We start from the raw sequence: 18,683 nt of genomic DNA on the forward strand, positions 1-18,683 counted from the left end.
ATAAATCATATAAACTTAACACAAATCTGATATTTCTGGCTATAAATTGAATTTTCAACATCTTAACCAACCCGACTTAATACCGTTTTGAGGCGAAGGGTCATATATGTATATTGATAACACTTAACATGTCGACCCCCTCATGTCCCTCTCACCATTTAAAACATTCTACAACGTCTTATGGTGCCTAAGATCCATTGGATAGGCCAAACATACAACTTTCCATGAGGGGAAAAACTCGTCAAAAAGACTTAATTCATTAAAAACTTTTTGAACACATCCAAAATTCCTACTTGGAACTAAAAAGTATCTCATAATAGTGACGGACTTTATGGTAAATCTACATCTTTTTATTCATTCTTCCTCCTCCACCGCCTCTACCTTCTTATTCTCCTCTTATTATTTGTCATCATCGTCATCGTCATTGTCATCCTAATCCTCCTCCTCCTCAACCTCTTTATCCTTCTATATTATGACGGCAGTCCTGATAGCACAGTTGGTAGAGCACTCGCTTCACGAGCAAAGGGATGGTGATCTTATCCCGATGCAGTTGAAATTGTCTGTGCAGCAGTGATTGAGTAGCTGATTTTGTTATATTAGGTGGAAAGTACTTTGCAATAGACTAACATCCTATTCTAAGGGTAGCAAGCAATTGCTATTGAAAAACTTGAGCTTTTATACAGCACAATATACTCTAAACATGCTCAAAGCACTTTACCAAGGTTCCCTGACTAACAGCAAGACGAAACATGTAGAATGAGACATGACGTCTGTTTGGCGATATTACATTGTCCGCTTCACGCAACAGTAACTGGGAAAACTCCTATTCTCTGGAGCTAACAGCTGTTAAAGACTACTTTTTTAAACTTTAATATTTGTCATCATGGTCATCGTCATTATCCTACTCCTCTTCCCCTGTTTTCCTTTTCTAAAACATTGACAATAATTACCTTGAAGAATTTCCCCAAAGCGATGTAATCCAGACCATCAGAACAGTTGAAGACAACACATTGTTTAGCCACGGCTTTAGCCAAATCCTTGGTGGTCTCTGTTTTACCTGTACCGGCTGGGCCCTCTGGGGCTCCACCCAAATGAAGATGCAGGGCTCCAAACAGAGTTCTGGGGAAGAATAATGTACATGATACTTGTGAAGCTTGAAAAAGTGAATATTAATGAAATGATGAGGTAACATTAAAGCTCAAATTGCAAAATTTCCAACCAATGCAAATCCATAGACCCAGGTTGTGTGACGTCCTCCCTCCAGTCACTTGATTGAAAACCCTTGAAAAACCGATGCAAGGTATCTGTATTGTTAACTTACACAAAACAATCAACGGCATAAATGCATCCATGATCATCTCAAACTACATAAAAAGCAAATCAGAGAGGTATGCTACATATAGATACAATGCATCACAATACATACAACCATTTACAAGAACAGACACATACAAACACAGCTTTTTCCCACAAACAATAAATGACTGGAATGCCCTGCAACCAGACATAAGGGACGTTGAATTTTAAAATTTTCAACACGGTTTTGAATGCACTAGCTCATCAGAGTCACCTGTGACTGTTCCCTGTTTTGATTGGACTGTAATAGAACATTTAAGTGGGGTCTTCTTCAAATACAAGCCATTGAAGATTGAAATTTATGAATTGGTAAAATCTAGAACACAATAGCGTAGGAAGGAAGTCAAAGGTAAAGCTGTTTAAAACGTTAGTCGTGTTTGTACTACTATATGGCTCTAAGACATAGATCTTAACAATTGAAGAGAAAGAAAAACTGGATGTCTTCAAAAGTAAATGCTTAAGATGAATAAGAATAAGATGGCAACAAAATGTAAGGAATGAGAGGATGTTGAATTTGGCAGAGGCAGAGAAAGTTCGTGTGGTGGTGTGAAGGAAGAGGTGGAATTGGGTTGGGCATGTCTTGAGGAGAATGGAAAATACAATTCTGCAGTGGAATTTGGGGTGGTGGGCTCCAGAGGGAAAGAGAGGAAAAGGAAGGCCCAAAGAACGTGTTGTAGGATTGTGGAAAAATTAGAGGAATGAAATTGGATGGCACCCCTGATTGGATTTCGGCCAAGGACCGGATGAAATGGAAATAAGAAAAGAAGTAGAAGAAGAAGAAGAACAACAACAAGAACAGAAAGAAGAAGAAGAAGAAGGAGGAGGAGGAGGATGTATAGAAGGAGGTGGAGGAGGAGGAAGAAGAAGAGAAGTAAAAATGCATCTCACCTGTAACATCTGTCAGTGAGTGGTGTGATGACCAGACGACCTGAATTGCCGAGGTATTCATAGCCATACGGCAACATGGAGTTGATCATACGGGTCAACATGTTGCCATCCTGTGGAAAAGAAAAAAAAATTCCCTTTATTCATCCCATAGGAGAAATTTGTCTCTAGGGTCTATACCAAGGAAAGACTGGAATAACCCAGGCATCAGCCACAGCGCAACGCTAAAATTGAGCTAGGGTGAGGTGACTTGTTCAAGGCCACACAGAGCAGCGACAGATGATCGAACTCGGTACCTTTCGGATACAAAGCAAAGACCATACTGCTGAGTCACACTGACCCTTAGAATGAGAAGAATGGAGGAAAGTAAGGGTGGAATGCTGTGTGGCAATTGTCAAAGAGACAAATTAGGGAGCAGGCACTTGTGTAAGATAAAGATCTGAAAAAACGTTCCTCATTCATTTTTCTTCTTTTTTCTTCTTTCTTTCTTTTTTTTTTTGACTAACATATCCATTTTTTTTTCGATGGAAATAAAAAAATAAAATAAAATCAAAGTATAATTACACACCTCCCAATAATAACGCAGCTGACTGAGCCATTTGAAGTCCAACTCGCTGGACACCTCTTCTTTCACCAGCTGTGCCAACACGTCTCTGGCGTGTACGTCCAACACGATCAAGGCCTGTAGGGTGACACGGTTTTGTTTGGACAGGTCACCACGAACCAGGGCTACGACCTCGTCGATCTGAGAGTTATTCAACTGTAAAGAAAAAAAAAAGACATAGATAGTCTCATTATGAGTATATTAAAAATATGAATTTACCATCACAATGATTAAATAACACTTCAAAATCTTAAAATTATCTAGTCTGACATCAACCTTCAGTTTCAATAAGTTTTAATGACTTAGGGATGCTCTTTAAGTTCTGAAATTGGGGGCAAAATCTCGTAATTCTACGAATTATTTTTAATAGTTGACAGATCTAGGGATAAATACATTCAACACTAATGATTATGAACACATTTATATCAATACTTACAGTCAGGTAATCAGCAAGGGCAGTTCCTCCTTTCTGTATGGCCTCATGAATAAAGGATGTCCAGTATTTCTGTGACACACACAACACAGCTTGGCCAGGCCAGGCCTTCACCCATTCTTTACGAGGTTCTGTGTTGTAAGCCTCCAGGGATTCTCCTGTCACCTGTGTAAAACATGTAAACTCCATCAGATTTTTTATGCTATAATTTACTACTGACAAAATTGAATTTCTTTCAAGTTTCAAGCAATAATAGGAAACAAGAGTGAGATGTAAAAAAAAACTGGTTCCAATCTCATTGGAAGTGTTAAACCACTCTTCCGGAGGACTAGATACATACATTGATCTTCTGGTTTCAGAGTGATGGCATCTTATTTTCTCGTCTAAAAGTTTGCTGGTCGTCAAGAAAGATCATCCATCCTCGCTCTTTTCCATCCCCCAATGCTAATAGTCTGTCAATACATCATGTCACTAGAATAGTTTTACCATTTTATGATTCAATATGTCACCTATTCATTAATTAGTCCTCCTGAAGGCTGGTTACATACACACTACCAAGGATTTTGGAACCAGAGAATTTGACAAAAACAAATAAAAATAACCCCACCCCCACCCAAAAAAAATTAAAGAAAGAAAAACAAAGAACAAAGAATATGAGTCAAACGATAAGTTGGTCAAGGGTAGTTCTGTGACAATTTATCATCCTTCGGGAAATGTCTGAACACTGAGTTGTTCCGTAAGGCTTATTTTTTATGAAATGGATTTTGCTTAGATTTTGTTTCTGTATTTATACCTGCTATGGAGTGTTGCGATTATTTTATTTATTTATATATTTATTTTTTTTACTATTATGTAAAGCAACGCAGCGCAGAGCAAGATTAACATGGATGTTACGGTGCTATATAAATTCATTATTTATCATTATTATTATGATTAACAAAGTTTAAAATAGCTGAAAGAAAAAACATCAAAATAAAATGAAAGCCAAAAAAAAAAAAAAACTCAAACCTTTTTGATGGAAACAATCATGTCAATCTCCAGTTCCAGCAGCCATTTTTCTACTTGACCTCTGGCCTTTGAGGTAGAGATGACGTCTTTGAGCTGTACGACCTCTCCCTCACTGGACTTCATATGGGTGATGTCCAGAACATCTGTGAACTCCAGTGTGGCAATGCCCTCAAAGCATTTCTTGAGATGGGGCTGGACTCTGCATTGGGTAAAGAATAAAAATAGAATCAACATATTTTCTTATTAAGTTTTGACAAATTAATAAATGAATGAATGAATGAAAGAAAACAGTACTCATACTGGGTCCCGAAGTTACGAGTTAATGCTCATCTCAACTTATTTTTTTTCCAAGCATCATCTGAATAAGGAATTCTCTGCCCAAAAATATTTTTAAAATTTAATGGGCAAATTGAATTGGACAGAGAAATCGATATAATCAAGATGAAGGCTAAGGCACATCCATTTGTTCTCACAGCACTTAGTCTCAGTTATCTTTGTTGCACAGAGTTGTGACTTAATGACAAGACAAGAAGACTATATGCTAAGGGGCATAACTCATAAAATTTGATTTTGTGACATGTGCTCTTTTTCCTGTGTGGTCTTCAATTACATTTTAAAACATTCAACCCTGTCTATATTTGATTTCCCATTCAAATTTTACTCTGATATAAACATAAAAATGTCATAATATAAAAGATATAAAGTGCTCGCATGTAACAGGTCATCAAACAAGGCTAGAACTAGAAAGAGAAGTTCTTAAATTTATACTTTCATGTTCGATGCAGATAAACATGATTGTTACACATTTTGAAATCTATGCAACTTGAAAAGTGATGTTCGACTACCAGCCTTGCTGACTGGCCTTGAGCAAGTCACCTCACCGTAACTGATGCAGTTATTCAAGTCTTTCCTTGGAATAGACCCTAAAGACACATTTTCCCTTGGGGATGAATAAAGAGGAATTTTATTTTTTAATTCATTAAAAAAATCTATCTATCAATATAAATCTTTTTCCATAACTTGCCTTGTGGGATCTTTTGTCTCTGAGAGAATCTCAAGCAACTCGTCGTTGGACAGGAAGAAGAATCTTGGGAAATAGAGACGCTTCTTCTCCAGGTATTCATTGAGACCCTAAGAAATAAACATTTAGATGAGTTTAAATGTAAAAGTGCCGAAGTGTGAAAGTCAAAATGTAGCAAATGTAAAGACTGAGACGTCGTATATTGTTATTTTCTACATCAGCTATCTTTGCCAGATATATTGCAGTTTACATTATTATTACTACACCACTGTTTGTTTGTTTGTTTTCATTACTTCTTCAAACTTCTTCAATATGCCATATTTAGGGTAAATGTGATATTCAAGCACAATTTGGTAATCACCTTTTGAATGAGTTCTAACAACTCATTGGATTTCTTCAGCCTTTCCAAAATCTTGTCAATGTTCAAGACGGACAGTACGTGCTTGTCAATATTGGCAGATCGCATGATGTCACGCCAGTTCTTATCGACTGAGGAATAAAAAACAAAATAGAACATATGGAATAATCAATGAGAACTTACACAATATTGGTAAAAGTCAGAATGAACAAACAAAAATAATACTAGAGTATTTATATAATAGCGCAATATTCACTAAACATGCTCAAAGAGCTATATGAAATACTTAATATGTAGTCTGAGATACGATTCCTGTTAGGCGCCTCTACAATGTACCTGAGTACAAAAAAATTCATTTTAACTAAATAAATTAACAACTAGAGCATTTATATAGCACAAAATGCACTAAACATGCTCATGCTCAAAGCACTTTACAAGGGGTCCTTAGCCAACAGCAACACTTAACATGTAGAACAAGACATGATGCCTGTCAGGCGAGATTACAATTTTTTTCGACAGAGACACAGCTGTTACTGACCAGGTACTTATTTTACACCGGAATACAGTGAGAGAATGTGTGTGAAGAGCATTTTCCAAGGACTCAATTATGTGCCATTCAGAGCAGGTCTTGAATCCATGACTTTCCAATCCCCAAAGACAAGAGTCATACCACTAGACCACATAGCCGCACAAAATGTAATCATACTAACCTGTAGTGAATCGGCGTCCTTCTTCAGGCATCTGTGCCATGATGTCGGGGGATGAGAAGATGGGCTCCAGGTATAGCCATGTGGCTTGGACCTTCAGCCATTCGTCCAGAATATCCTGGAGAAGCATCAGCTTGCCCTCCCAATCCCTGGTGAAAAAATCAAAATACAAATTCGATAATTTAAAAAAGATGCTTAACTTAAAATACAAGTCTGATCATTTTTATTTTTTTTAATGCTTAACTTAAAATACAAGTCTGATAATTTATTTTTTTAAATGTGAACTTAAAATACAAGTCTGATAATTAATTTTTAAAAATATTAACTTAAAATACAAGTCTGATAATTTTTTTAAAATGTGAACTTAAAATACAAGTCTGACAATTTTTTTTTTAAATGTTAACTTAAAATACAAGTCTGATAATTAAAAAAATGTTAACTTAAAATATAAGTCTGATAATTTTTTTATAATGTTAAATTCAAACATTTGTTTAGAGCATTTGCGGAGTGGGAAGCCAAGTCTTCAATAAGATGGCCTAAAGTTACGTGGTTCAAATTATGTCTTGCTATGTTGCAAAGGGAATGAATGGTAAACCAGTACATTAATTTAAGGCTTTATATGGTACGTGCCAAAATAAGAAAAGGAACAAAGCATATCATCCATCAACCCTGCTCAAAAATAAAAAGTAAAACAAAACAAAACAAAACCAAAAAAATAAGAGAAACATTACCAAAAAAAAAACTTACAAAAAAAAAAAACAAAAAAAAAACAACATATATATGACAAACAAAACAAATTGATGGCCTACTTGATTTCAGCTTCAAATGGTTTGATAAATGGGGAGCCTCTCATTGTCTGAGTCTTGACGATGTGATCATCCAACAACTGTTGAATATCGTCGATGGAGGATAAAATGGAGGTCCCAGTCTCTCTGTATGGAATGGTGGTAAACTCCATCTGGAAAATGAGAACAGAAATCATGATACCTTTAAAAAATACAAAATAATTTTCTTTCTATATAAATGCCACATAAATATTTAAATCTCAATAGTAGCTGTGTGAGGGGGTCCCCATAGATCAGTTGGTAGAGCACTCGCTTTACACACACAAAGAGACCTAGATCGATCCCGGGTTCAGTCGAGATTTTTCGTCTGACCCCCCGTCCACCCAGCAGTGATTGGGTAGCTGGGTCTGTTTGATCTGGTGGAAAGTACTTTGTGATAGATTAGTGTCCTATCCAAAGGATAGCAAGCAATTGATATTGTCCAGTTCACGCTATAGACGCCGGATAAACTCTAACTCCATGAGCCTTTGGCTCCGAAGGACTATCAATTAATAGCCTGAGAATTATTTTGGATTAGACACGTGTATACATGTGTCACTGGCTTCCTCAAACCAGTATTATGTTAGGATGTTATAGATAAACCTGAGCTTTTATATAGAGCATATCCACTAAATGTGCTCAAAGCGCTTTACAAGGGGTTGTTAGCCAACAGCAGCACTTAACATGTAGGACAAGGTATGACACCTGTTAGGCGATATTAATTTTTTTTCCGATAAAGAAAACACTGTTAATGGCTAGGTACTCATTTTAAACCTGAGTGTGGTGGCAGAATTTGAGTATATTTGAGTCCTTTTCCAAGGACTCAACTATGCACTGCTCAGAGCAGGACTCGAACCAAAGTACCAAACTACCACATTAGCCTCTCTGAGCATATTGTGGATTTTGTATTCAATGATAAAAACCCACATCATAAAAATATCATGTGAGGTCTTGAAGACGAGAATTCAAATCTTGGGACAAAATTAACATTACAACTGCAATTTAAAATGGTTTCAAAATGATTTGAAGATGTTTAGCTGTCTTCATACAAATAGACAAAAAATGGATTCCAAATATCAACACCGCTGTCTAAAACTATTAGAATCTAGATATACATACCTAAAAATATTTTCATATTTTTATCTAAAAAAGTATTTTTTAAATAAAAGTAAAACAAATGGATGATATCTTAAGAAAATGTTTAGTAAAAAAATAACCAAGAATAATTTTTAAAAGTTGAGCATTTATATTGCACAAAATTCATTACAGGTGCTCAAATGTTCCCTAGCCAATATGAACGCTTAATATGTAGGGTGAGACATTACGCCTGTTAGGCGATATTACAAATTTTTTTCCAGGCAGAGATAATGCTGTTAATGGTCAAGTACTAAGTGAGTAAAGAGCCTTTTTCCAAGGATTCAACTATGTGCCGCTCAGAGTGGGACTCAAACCCTGGACCCTCCAGTCCAAAAGTGAGTGTCATACCACAAGACCACATTGCTGCACATTTTAAAAACTAACAAACAAGTGGATGGTATCTTGGGAAACGCTCACATTTAAAATGCAATAAGTCATAATGAGAATATCAAAATAATTTAAAACTTCATAAAAATTATTTGGGAGTCCCGATGTCTCAGTTGGTAGATCACTCACTTCACACGCAAAGGGACTAAGATAGATTCTGGGTGCAGTCGAGTTTTTTTTTCTGACCTCCCTGTCCACCCAAGCAGAGATTGGGTAGCTGGGTCTGTGAGATCTGGTAGAAAGTACTTTGTGATAGACTAGCGTCCTATACAAAGGATAGCAAGCAATTGCTATTGTCTGTTTCACACTATAGAAACCGGGATAAACTCCAGCTCCATGGGCGAATGGCTCTGAAGGAATACTTTTTTTTCTTAGATTATTCAAGCTGCTTTTACTCTTGTTTTCCATAAATAAACACAAAGATTATAGATTCAAAAATCACATAAGGGGCATTTCAACTTCAAAATAGGTGATGGATCTTGTATGTTACGGTGTAGAGGCATGCGCTGATAACAACAACAAACTTTCAAAATTGGACATTTATTCAGCTTATCCTATAAAATGCAAGGTTGCCATAACGAATGCCACATCTCAATGCATCATCAACGATCTAGTCTTCAGGCACCCCTTTTTTTCTCTTTCCCTCTAATTGTATAAACTTAACATTATATTTTTTTCATTTAATATTCATATTATCATTCCATGTGATAATCCTAGTTTATAATATTTCATGCAAAACTCAAATGCAATTTTCATCATGCAATAATTTTACTCTTTTCTTTTCATGTAAAATTCCTATCACTTTTTCATGAGAGAAAACACTCATATAATTTTCCATGCAAAAATTCACATTTTATTTTACAATGGAAAAAAAAAATCAAATTATGATTATGATGATGAGTGAACACATGGGTTGGGGATGGGGGAGAGATATTGTATTGACCACACATGCTGTTACAATACATTTATATTGTAAAACGATATATGATATCCATATACTGACTCGTGCATTTCTGACACAAGAAATTTGAGAAAATATAAATATAAAACAGAAGAAAGAGAAAAAAAAAGTAATAAGAGGTGAAAGAATCTGTTTTTGGTCAAATTCGCAAAAACAAAATTGCATTCCAGTGACTTTTTCATTTCATAAATTGTAATGATGAATCAAAGAGTGAACGATTTTCAATTGTTAATATTTGAAATTCAATATATAGATATGTAATGATGAATCAAAGAGTGAACGATTTTCAACATTCAAGATTTGAAATTCAATCTTTTTCTTTAACTTACTGGTTCCTTATCGATAGGCTCCTATTGTTATGTAATGAATGGAAATTATTCACATACAAGGAACATATACGACGTCATACATATATAGATTCTCAATGTAAATACCATCCAATTATCAAAACTAAATCTTTACCACATAGCATAGGAACATAAAACGATAACACCACAAAGTAAATAAAATACGGTTACTCGTATATTATTAGAAAGCATATCAGTTTTATGATTGACAGGGAAAGTATGATATAGCTACCAACAATCATTTTATCTGGAGTAAATTAAGACTAACATAAGACTATTGGATATAGTGACAATATGGGCTGGAAAGTTTGATGGTTCGTATTAAATAAAAACTATATCAAAGGCAACCAGAAGATCCAAAATTAATTTTCTGATGATATGAGAAGAAGAATGTATTCAGTAAACAGTTGACAAATCTCTTTCAAAAATACGAACAAAATAAGAAAACTATTACCTTCTACAATTCATATAAAATGTACTTTAGTGTTAAGCATGGAATTATCAATAATCTATTTTAAAGATATTTTATCATTATCACCACCATCGTAATATTAAAAAATTAAAAAAGGAAAAGAATATTGCATTTTGCATTTAAAATTGGATAAAGTCATTAACAACAACAAATAGTTTTAAAATAAACAGTTACATATAATGATTTAATGGGTTTCATCTTTCATGATTCAAAAGATATGTATTGTATCGTATCCTATCGTTTAAGAGTTAATAGGTGTTAATAACCTTTAAATGCTCTGTGAAAATTTCATGCAAAGATACAATTTTTCAAAGTTATCTAAACAACATTCATTGTTAATATGACAGTTTTGAGTATATAATCAATATTTCCAATTATTGAATATCTAATACACAAATAAGTGTCGATGTACAATGTTATGACTCAAGTGTATTTATTAAAAAAAAAGAAAAGAAAAAAAAAAGGAAGATTTTTTTTTTAAATAGTAAGCACGAAAGTACAATATGTTGGTAGACTTAAATTCTATTAGGATTTCATTCATGAATTTACTTTCTTAAAACAAGTAATAGAAAATTACTGTCACTTACCGGAGCCCACTCGTTCTTCATGTTTTCTAGAGCCTTCTCCAGCGAGAACTCTTTGCTAGCAGATTCGGATATGGACTCGAACTTAGCGATATAAGGTTCAAGGTTCATATCAACAAACTTGCTGAGGCAGTACGAGTCATCGGGTCGAAGGTGGTAACCCACGATTTCTGAAATCTGCTCCCAATGGCGATCTCGGAGACCGGGGTTGAACAGGGTCTGGATCAAAGGCATGTGCTCTTTGAACTGGTCGACTTTGGACTTCACCTGGAAAGATATTTTTAAGATTTAAAAAACAGTTCCATTCGGCCCATGGAGCTGGAATTTATCCCAGTCTCTATAACGTAAAATGTACAATAGCAATTGCTTACTACCCTTTGGATAGGACGCTAATCTATTTAAAAGTACTTTCCACCAAATCTAACAGATCCAGCTACCCAATCACTGCTGAGTGGACAGGGGGGTCAGAAAAAAACCTTGACTGCACTCGGAATGGATCTCTGTCCCTTTGATTGTGAAGCAAGTGCTCTACCAACTGAGATATCGGGACCCCTTTTTAAACCAAAGAGATAAAAGATGCTGGAAGGTTCTACTCATACAGCTAGTAATGAGAGAGAACAGAAACCAACTTGATTAATTATTTACATCTTGAACTCTTTTCATTCAGAGAAGTCTGGGCGAGGTAAAGATATGGACTCGTGTTTGATTTTCCAGATGCAAATTCAAAAAGAACAAAGTAGGTTACAAAACAAAAACATCCTTTGCTTAAAGAAAATAGAGAAAACACATCCTTCTTCAGCATAATAATAACTTTTTAAAATGAAACAACAAGAAATAAATAAATAAATAAATAAACTTCTCCCCATAGCCAATGAAAAAATCCCTCAAAGAATATCACAACAGGAATTGGCAGAAATTGGAATCTAGGCTATCCCTTATATACCTTTGAAATGGTAATAATAGCAAATTCTTATTCACAATCCATCTGTAATTTTTTTTTATCATAGGACCAACATGAGGTAAATATGAGATACTAAAATGTTGGATAAAGATAGAGACTGACAGATTTTCTATTTTCTGCTGAATGTTTTGGATAGAATATTTGTCTATATCCAAATGTTTTCCAATATTGAAGTCTGCAACCCATTCACTTTTTGATGCACAAAGATCCTAAAAGATCTTCTATTGTATTACATTCTTAATCCCGCCCAAGTCAGGAAAGCCGATTTTACAAATCATTTTTTTGTGGTTATTTCTCTCTTTTCTGTGTGGAATTATATCAAATATACCTTATCAGATATTTTTTTAAATACCAGCCTCCTAAATTTGCCACTTTTTTATTTTCAGAAAAATTACTCATTGAGCAACTGTAACTCTGAGTTTAACACTTGCCTTTCCAGCAATTTTCTTTGGCATAGGAGCGCTGTCAAAGGTCTTTTCCAACTTGTACAGCGTACGCCAGAAATTGCCGACCTCAGCATCCACGACATCGGGGTCGACTCCACCCATTGGACCGTCCATCCAGTCCCTGGAATGAAAAGAAAACAACGACAGTGCCATTACAATTTTTAAAACCAAGTACTTCTGAGCCGTTTCCAAGGACTCAACTATGTACTGCTCAGAACGGGTCTTGAACCTTGAATCTTCTGATCTGGAGGCAAGAGTCCTGCCACTACACCATATCGCCAAACTATGCAATATTTTCAATATATGCTTTAAAACCTTTACAAGGTGTCTCAAGCCAACAACAACACATTTCATAGGACAAAGCAGCTTGCCCATGAGGTGGTATTACAATTTTATTTTTAGAATACAAATCCTTACTTGTATTTGGTGTTGAAGTCAACGGTGATCTCGTAGAGGTTAAGGTAAGGTTTGAGGTTGTTGATGATTTGCATTCGTTGTGGGTAGGCGGTCGTGTCCCAACCAAATGCTTCTTCTTCATTGTTGAAGGCTTCAATCTGGTAGAAATGGAACCATAAATAAATGACATGAATAAATAAATAAATACATAAATGAATAAATAAACAAATAACTTTTATAAATAGGGGAAATGCGCCACATACATTTAAATATATTCATTTCTTTATTTATTTAAGTATTTTATTATTATTATCATCATTATTATTATTATTATTATTATTATCATATTATTATTTATTATTATTATTATTATATTATTATTATTATTATTATTATATTATATATTATTATTATTATTATTATTATTATTATTATTATTATTATTATTATATTATTATTATTATTATTATTATTATATATTTATTAATTATTATTATTATTATTTATTATTATTATTATTTATTATTATTATATTATATATTATTATTATTATTATTATATTATATTATTATTATTATTATTACTATTATTATAATTATTATTATTATTATTATTATTATTATTATTATTATTATTATTATATTATATATTATTATTATAATATCATTATTACATATTATTATTATTATCATATTATTATACCGATGCAAACTCACCTTATCAGCAGCCAGCTGAAGCCTGCTGTCGAGTGTCTGTGACTTTTTGAGGTATCTGTTGATTTCTGACATGTCTCCGAATGTCTGGAATTCCTCCACCTGCTTCATGTAACCTTCCAGTTCTTCAATGAAACGTTCACGACGGAGCTAAAGAAAAGACAATTTTATCAAGTTAATTCCAACGAAAAGTTTAATGAACAATTCGTAATAAGAATGAATTTTCAATAGATAAACACCCTTAATTAAGTAAATAGAATCTTTATAGTTTATAGGAGGAAAGAAATTGACGTCACTCAGATCTTTGTTATTGCTTTTTAGCCAGCCACTTGTATGAGTAGTTCTAACTAAATTATATTAATCAGACTATAACGTTTATGATTACATATTATTATAGTTTTATGTGTTAGTATGTGATATCCATTTTGAGAATGTTATGAGTTTTTAAACTTAATGCATAGCATCTAAACAAGACCAAGTGTTGTTGCTTGAAAAATTAAAACAAAACAAAACAAAACAAACAAACAAAAAAAAAAAATAAAACCAAAACAATTCAGATGAATTGAGCGTTATCATAATTGACAAAGACAAATGATGTCTGCATTTCGGGTTTCCCCTTTATCATCTGTCTGACATAAAATACTTTTATCGAATGTGTAATCTCACATTAAATTCAAGTGTCTTCATTTTTTTCCATTGTACATTTTTTATCTTATCTATACAAATGACACATGACACCGTATGTGATAGGATTCCCTTAAAATGTGATAGAACCTTTTAAAATTCCACCAAGATTTTACTACAGAAAGGACGAGCCCAATATTTCTCATCTGTCGATCTGTTTTTTTAGTAATCTATTTATGTAATCATTGTTTTTATTTTGTTGTTGGCTTAAGAATGGTTTTGAGCCTGAAACGTTCCGTGTTTGGTATTTTGTTCGTTTTTTAAGCTGTTAAATTCAAGCTATTTTTATCTACCTTGAGTGCTTCCTCATATTGCATTTTCTTCTCATTGGCTTGTTGCTTGTATTCTTCAAAGACCAAAGGCATTCTCTGGTTCCATTTGAAAACCTGGACGGGAAAAAATAGAGACAAAAATTTAACAATATTTTACACAGTGCAAACTATATCAAACCTATGGATTATAGTTATTAAATACTGTAGCTATCTATCAGCAAACATAATCAAAATATTTGGAAAAAAACAACCCAAAATGCAATATTGCTCAGTGGTACAGACTTTGCTTCATACCAGAAATGTACCGAGTTTGACTACCCACTTTATTGTGTGACCTTGAGCAAGTCAATTCATCAGATTTACAAGGAAAAAAATATCATCTCACAAAACTATACATTTGACTGTTTACTTCCCAACCAAGGTCTCCGGCCAGGGTCAGGACAAAACGTAAATTATCTCATTCCAAGACAAAGACTGAAAGCAAGTTGGAAAACAGACATAGGGGGATAGAAGACACAGCAAGTGACCATCCTGCTCAGTATGAGAGTCAAATGAGTAACCAATGTTGTTACGTACATCAGCATTGAGGCGAGTTTCAGCTGGGGAAAAGTTGGCGTGATCACTGAGGAAGGTGAGCCTGTCCTTGCTGTGAATGAGTTCTTTCTCCAGCACGAAGATGGTCTCTGACTCACACTTGTTGATATAGGTCATCTGCTCCATCAGTTTCTCTGTGTTTTCGGGGGTGGACAAAGCTTTGTCGGAGATCTCTCTGTACTGGTCCACCAGTCTGGATTGATGAAGATGTTGATGATAGTGATGATAATGATAATGATAACAATAATAATAATAATATAATAATAATAATAATAATAATAATAATAATAATAATAATAATAATAATAATAATAATAATAATAATAATAATAATAATAAATAATAATAATAATAAATAATAATAATAATAATAATAATATATATAATAAATAATAATAATAATAATAAAATAATAATAAAAATATAATAATATAACTACATTACTACTAATAATACTACTATACTACTACTACTACTACTAACTACTACTACTACTACTACTACTACTACTACTATATACTATAATAATAATAATAATAATAATAATAATAATAATAATAATAATGATTATAATAATAATAAAAATCAACAAAAACAACACCAGCATCACCAATAACAACAACAACAACAACAACAACAACAACAACAACAACAACTACAACATCAATGACAACAACCATCATACTTTTTGTTTTCTTTCTGGTGGTCCTCACACATCTTCAGTAGCAGTCTGTTCCTGAGAGCGTCAGCCCGTTTGGTGAGGGCACGAATCAACTCATCACAATGGACCTCAAACATGCCTAGCCTGATGACCTGTTGACAAAAGTAATAATGATGATGATGATGATGATGATGATGATGATGATGATGATGATGGTGATGATGATGATGATGATGATGGTGATGATGATGATGATGATGAATGATGAATATATATGAATGAATGAATGAATATAATGATATGAGTGATAATAGATAGATAATGATATGATGATAAAAATAATATTATTAATAATAATAAAAAAATAATAATAATAAAATAATAATAATAATAATAATAATAATAATAATAATAATAATAATAATAATAATAATAATAATAATAATAATAATAATAATAATGATAATAATAATAATAATGATAATAATAATAATAATCCACGCTTATCTTAATCCGTCAGCTATTAGTAACTCGGGAGTACTTAAATAATGAACATAAAATCAAAATGTCGCCGAACGCCCCTTCTGTGGAAAATAGATTCCTGCCTCCCGCCATTTGGAGGACACATTTGAAGTATCCCATAGCACTTATTCACCTTTATCACCATCGTCCTTATAAATTCATGTCAGCCAACCAGTTAACTATCGCATTCTAGAAAACATTGTATTTTAAAAATTTGGCCAGAAAACTCTTCCTTCAAATATCCGTTAAATGTTTTAATTATAATAAAAACAATAACAACAACAATATATTGCAGAAAAAAATCATGTGAATCCTGATAGATCAGTTCTGTAGAGCATTTGTCTCAAAAGGTCAAGACTTTGTTTTTCAGACTTTTCTGTTCCTTTAGCAAGCAGTGATTGAGTAGTGGGATCTGTTACATCTTCTAGAATGTCCATTTTTAAAGAGAAATTTGCGTATATTTTAGCTGCAAGCTATTATGGTCCATTTAATGATAGAAAAACTGTTATACTTCAAGAGACTTATGGGTCTGAGAGTCTAAATTTTTAAAAATTATGATTTAGTTGATGAATTCACTTTAATTTGTAATCTAGATAATTTTTCAAACTAACAGATGACACAATAGATATCAAAGAATGCCCCCCCCCCCCCCTCCCCCCCATCATTCCATCACGTTTTCCACATACACAAGAACACAGGGAGAATTGAATGACCGGAGTGACAGGATTAGTGTGGTGTGATAGATTTAATTGATGTGTATAAAAATTTGTGGTGATGGGCACAGTGTTCCTTTAGCATCTGATGGTTTTGATCTTAATTTGAGCTTTTCTTTCAATTCCTCCTTCAGCAATGGGAGCGATCTATATTCATGTTTTTGTCGAACCCAGTCATCAATCACATGATTTGTTGATGTCCAACGATTGGATGCTTCTTAACAATTTTATGTAAACACGCTGTTTTGTTTATGAAAATTGTACACATACTCATGTGTCATTCTCAACAAAATGACCAATCGTGATTCTAGATATTTCAAAAGCTGTGAATACTTTTCACTGTGTGGGTCATTTTGAGCACACTTTGCAATGTGACCAATGACCTTGAGCACATGGAAAGGTAATATAGATCATGCCCATTGTTCCATACAGGTCTGCATTATAATTTTTACCTTAATGGAATTGTAGGTAATCTCATCGACAAGTCTGTGGTACTTGAGCAACTCCTTGGAATACTCATCAAACGTGTGCTCTTCTTCAATGAATTTGGCCACGTCTTCATCAGCCTGGAAAATATTTGTTTAAATGTCACATAAATATCTATTAAAAAAATTGATTCATTCCTTTACATGTACATATAATTCTTCTTTTAACTTCACAAAACCTGGATTTAATATTTTCCATAACAATTGATAGATATTAAGGTGTCATTAGTTACAGATCAACCCTACTTGCAACCCAGTTTACAGTGTTACAGTTCTATCAGGTTATCACAATTGCCGCAGCAATAATCACTGGGTTTTTTCTGTTTGACCAATCGTCTCAAAATGGTAATACCTCAAGAGGAATCTGTTCTTAAAATTGAAGTTCAAGTTTAATTTATGGAAATTGGCGTCCAGGAAGATAATAAAAACAACTCAGGTTTTCTAATTCTAATTAATGTGACTTTAAACTTGACTTTCTTCATAATGAAGGGGTGTGTCCACTTTGTTCACCAGATATATATATATATATATAAACATCTATAACCCACAGCAACACTGACCTGTTTATTGATGAGAGCAGCATATTTGTCATAGACGTTGGTATGTTCTGTCGGTCCAACACTTTCCTTGGTCACCAGATCCTCCACCATTTTCTTGTGGGCGTGGAGGATTTCCTCCAAGATGATTGGTCGAAGGAAGGCTTTAGCTTTGTTGCCACTCTGATATTGTTTTAGGAAAAAAAAGAGAATAAAATAAGAGAAAACAAATGGAAAAGTTTAGTTGATATGTGGAAAATATAGTCGAAGTAATAGGATATCGTGGGCTGAAGATTTAATGGTTCTATCTCCACTTTTGGAATATTTTGAGATATCACATACATTACAATCAGATTTTAAAGTAAAGGCCTTCTTCTGACAAAATTTTATTCGAATCAGGAAATTTGCTATAAAGTGTATGTTAAAAAAGTGACTAAAGTTTATATACAGTTATTAACGAAAAAATAAAGTTTAAATCACTTTTTCTCAATTTGAAGAAATGTGGAGATAGAATCAGTTAAGCCTCAGCCCACGATTTGTGTCACTTTGAAATAATATGGAAAATATTATTTGATGACAGTGAGATTTTTGCAGAATTGAAATCTTTTTAAAGACA

The 18,683-nt window shown here is 33.5% G+C and overlaps 1 protein-coding gene across 1 annotated transcript in view; it reads right to left on the reverse strand.

The window, feature by feature from the left end:
* LOC144958553 (dynein axonemal heavy chain 7-like) overlaps positions 1-18,683 on the reverse strand; it is a 105,071-nt gene that overhangs the window by 74,458 nt on the left and 11,930 nt on the right. The window contains 18 exon segments of the mRNA XM_078890603.1: positions 951-1,119; positions 2,245-2,354; positions 2,810-3,001; positions 3,282-3,443; positions 4,287-4,485; positions 5,311-5,417; positions 5,669-5,796; positions 6,376-6,521; positions 7,182-7,330; positions 11,088-11,351; positions 12,477-12,612; positions 12,909-13,045; positions 13,604-13,750; positions 14,578-14,670; positions 15,133-15,343; positions 15,836-15,963; positions 17,499-17,612; positions 18,092-18,250. Of these exon segments, the coding sequence (XP_078746729.1) occupies positions 951-1,119; positions 2,245-2,354; positions 2,810-3,001; positions 3,282-3,443; positions 4,287-4,485; positions 5,311-5,417; positions 5,669-5,796; positions 6,376-6,521; positions 7,182-7,330; positions 11,088-11,351; positions 12,477-12,612; positions 12,909-13,045; positions 13,604-13,750; positions 14,578-14,670; positions 15,133-15,343; positions 15,836-15,963; positions 17,499-17,612; positions 18,092-18,250 (2,751 nt within the window).

Source organism: Berghia stephanieae, chromosome 13, assembly GCF_034508935.2.
Source record: "Berghia stephanieae isolate SIO BIC M18660-M18661 chromosome 13, UCSD_Bste_1.3, whole genome shotgun sequence".
NCBI classification, from domain to species: domain Eukaryota; kingdom Metazoa; phylum Mollusca; class Gastropoda; order Nudibranchia; family Aeolidiidae; genus Berghia; species Berghia stephanieae.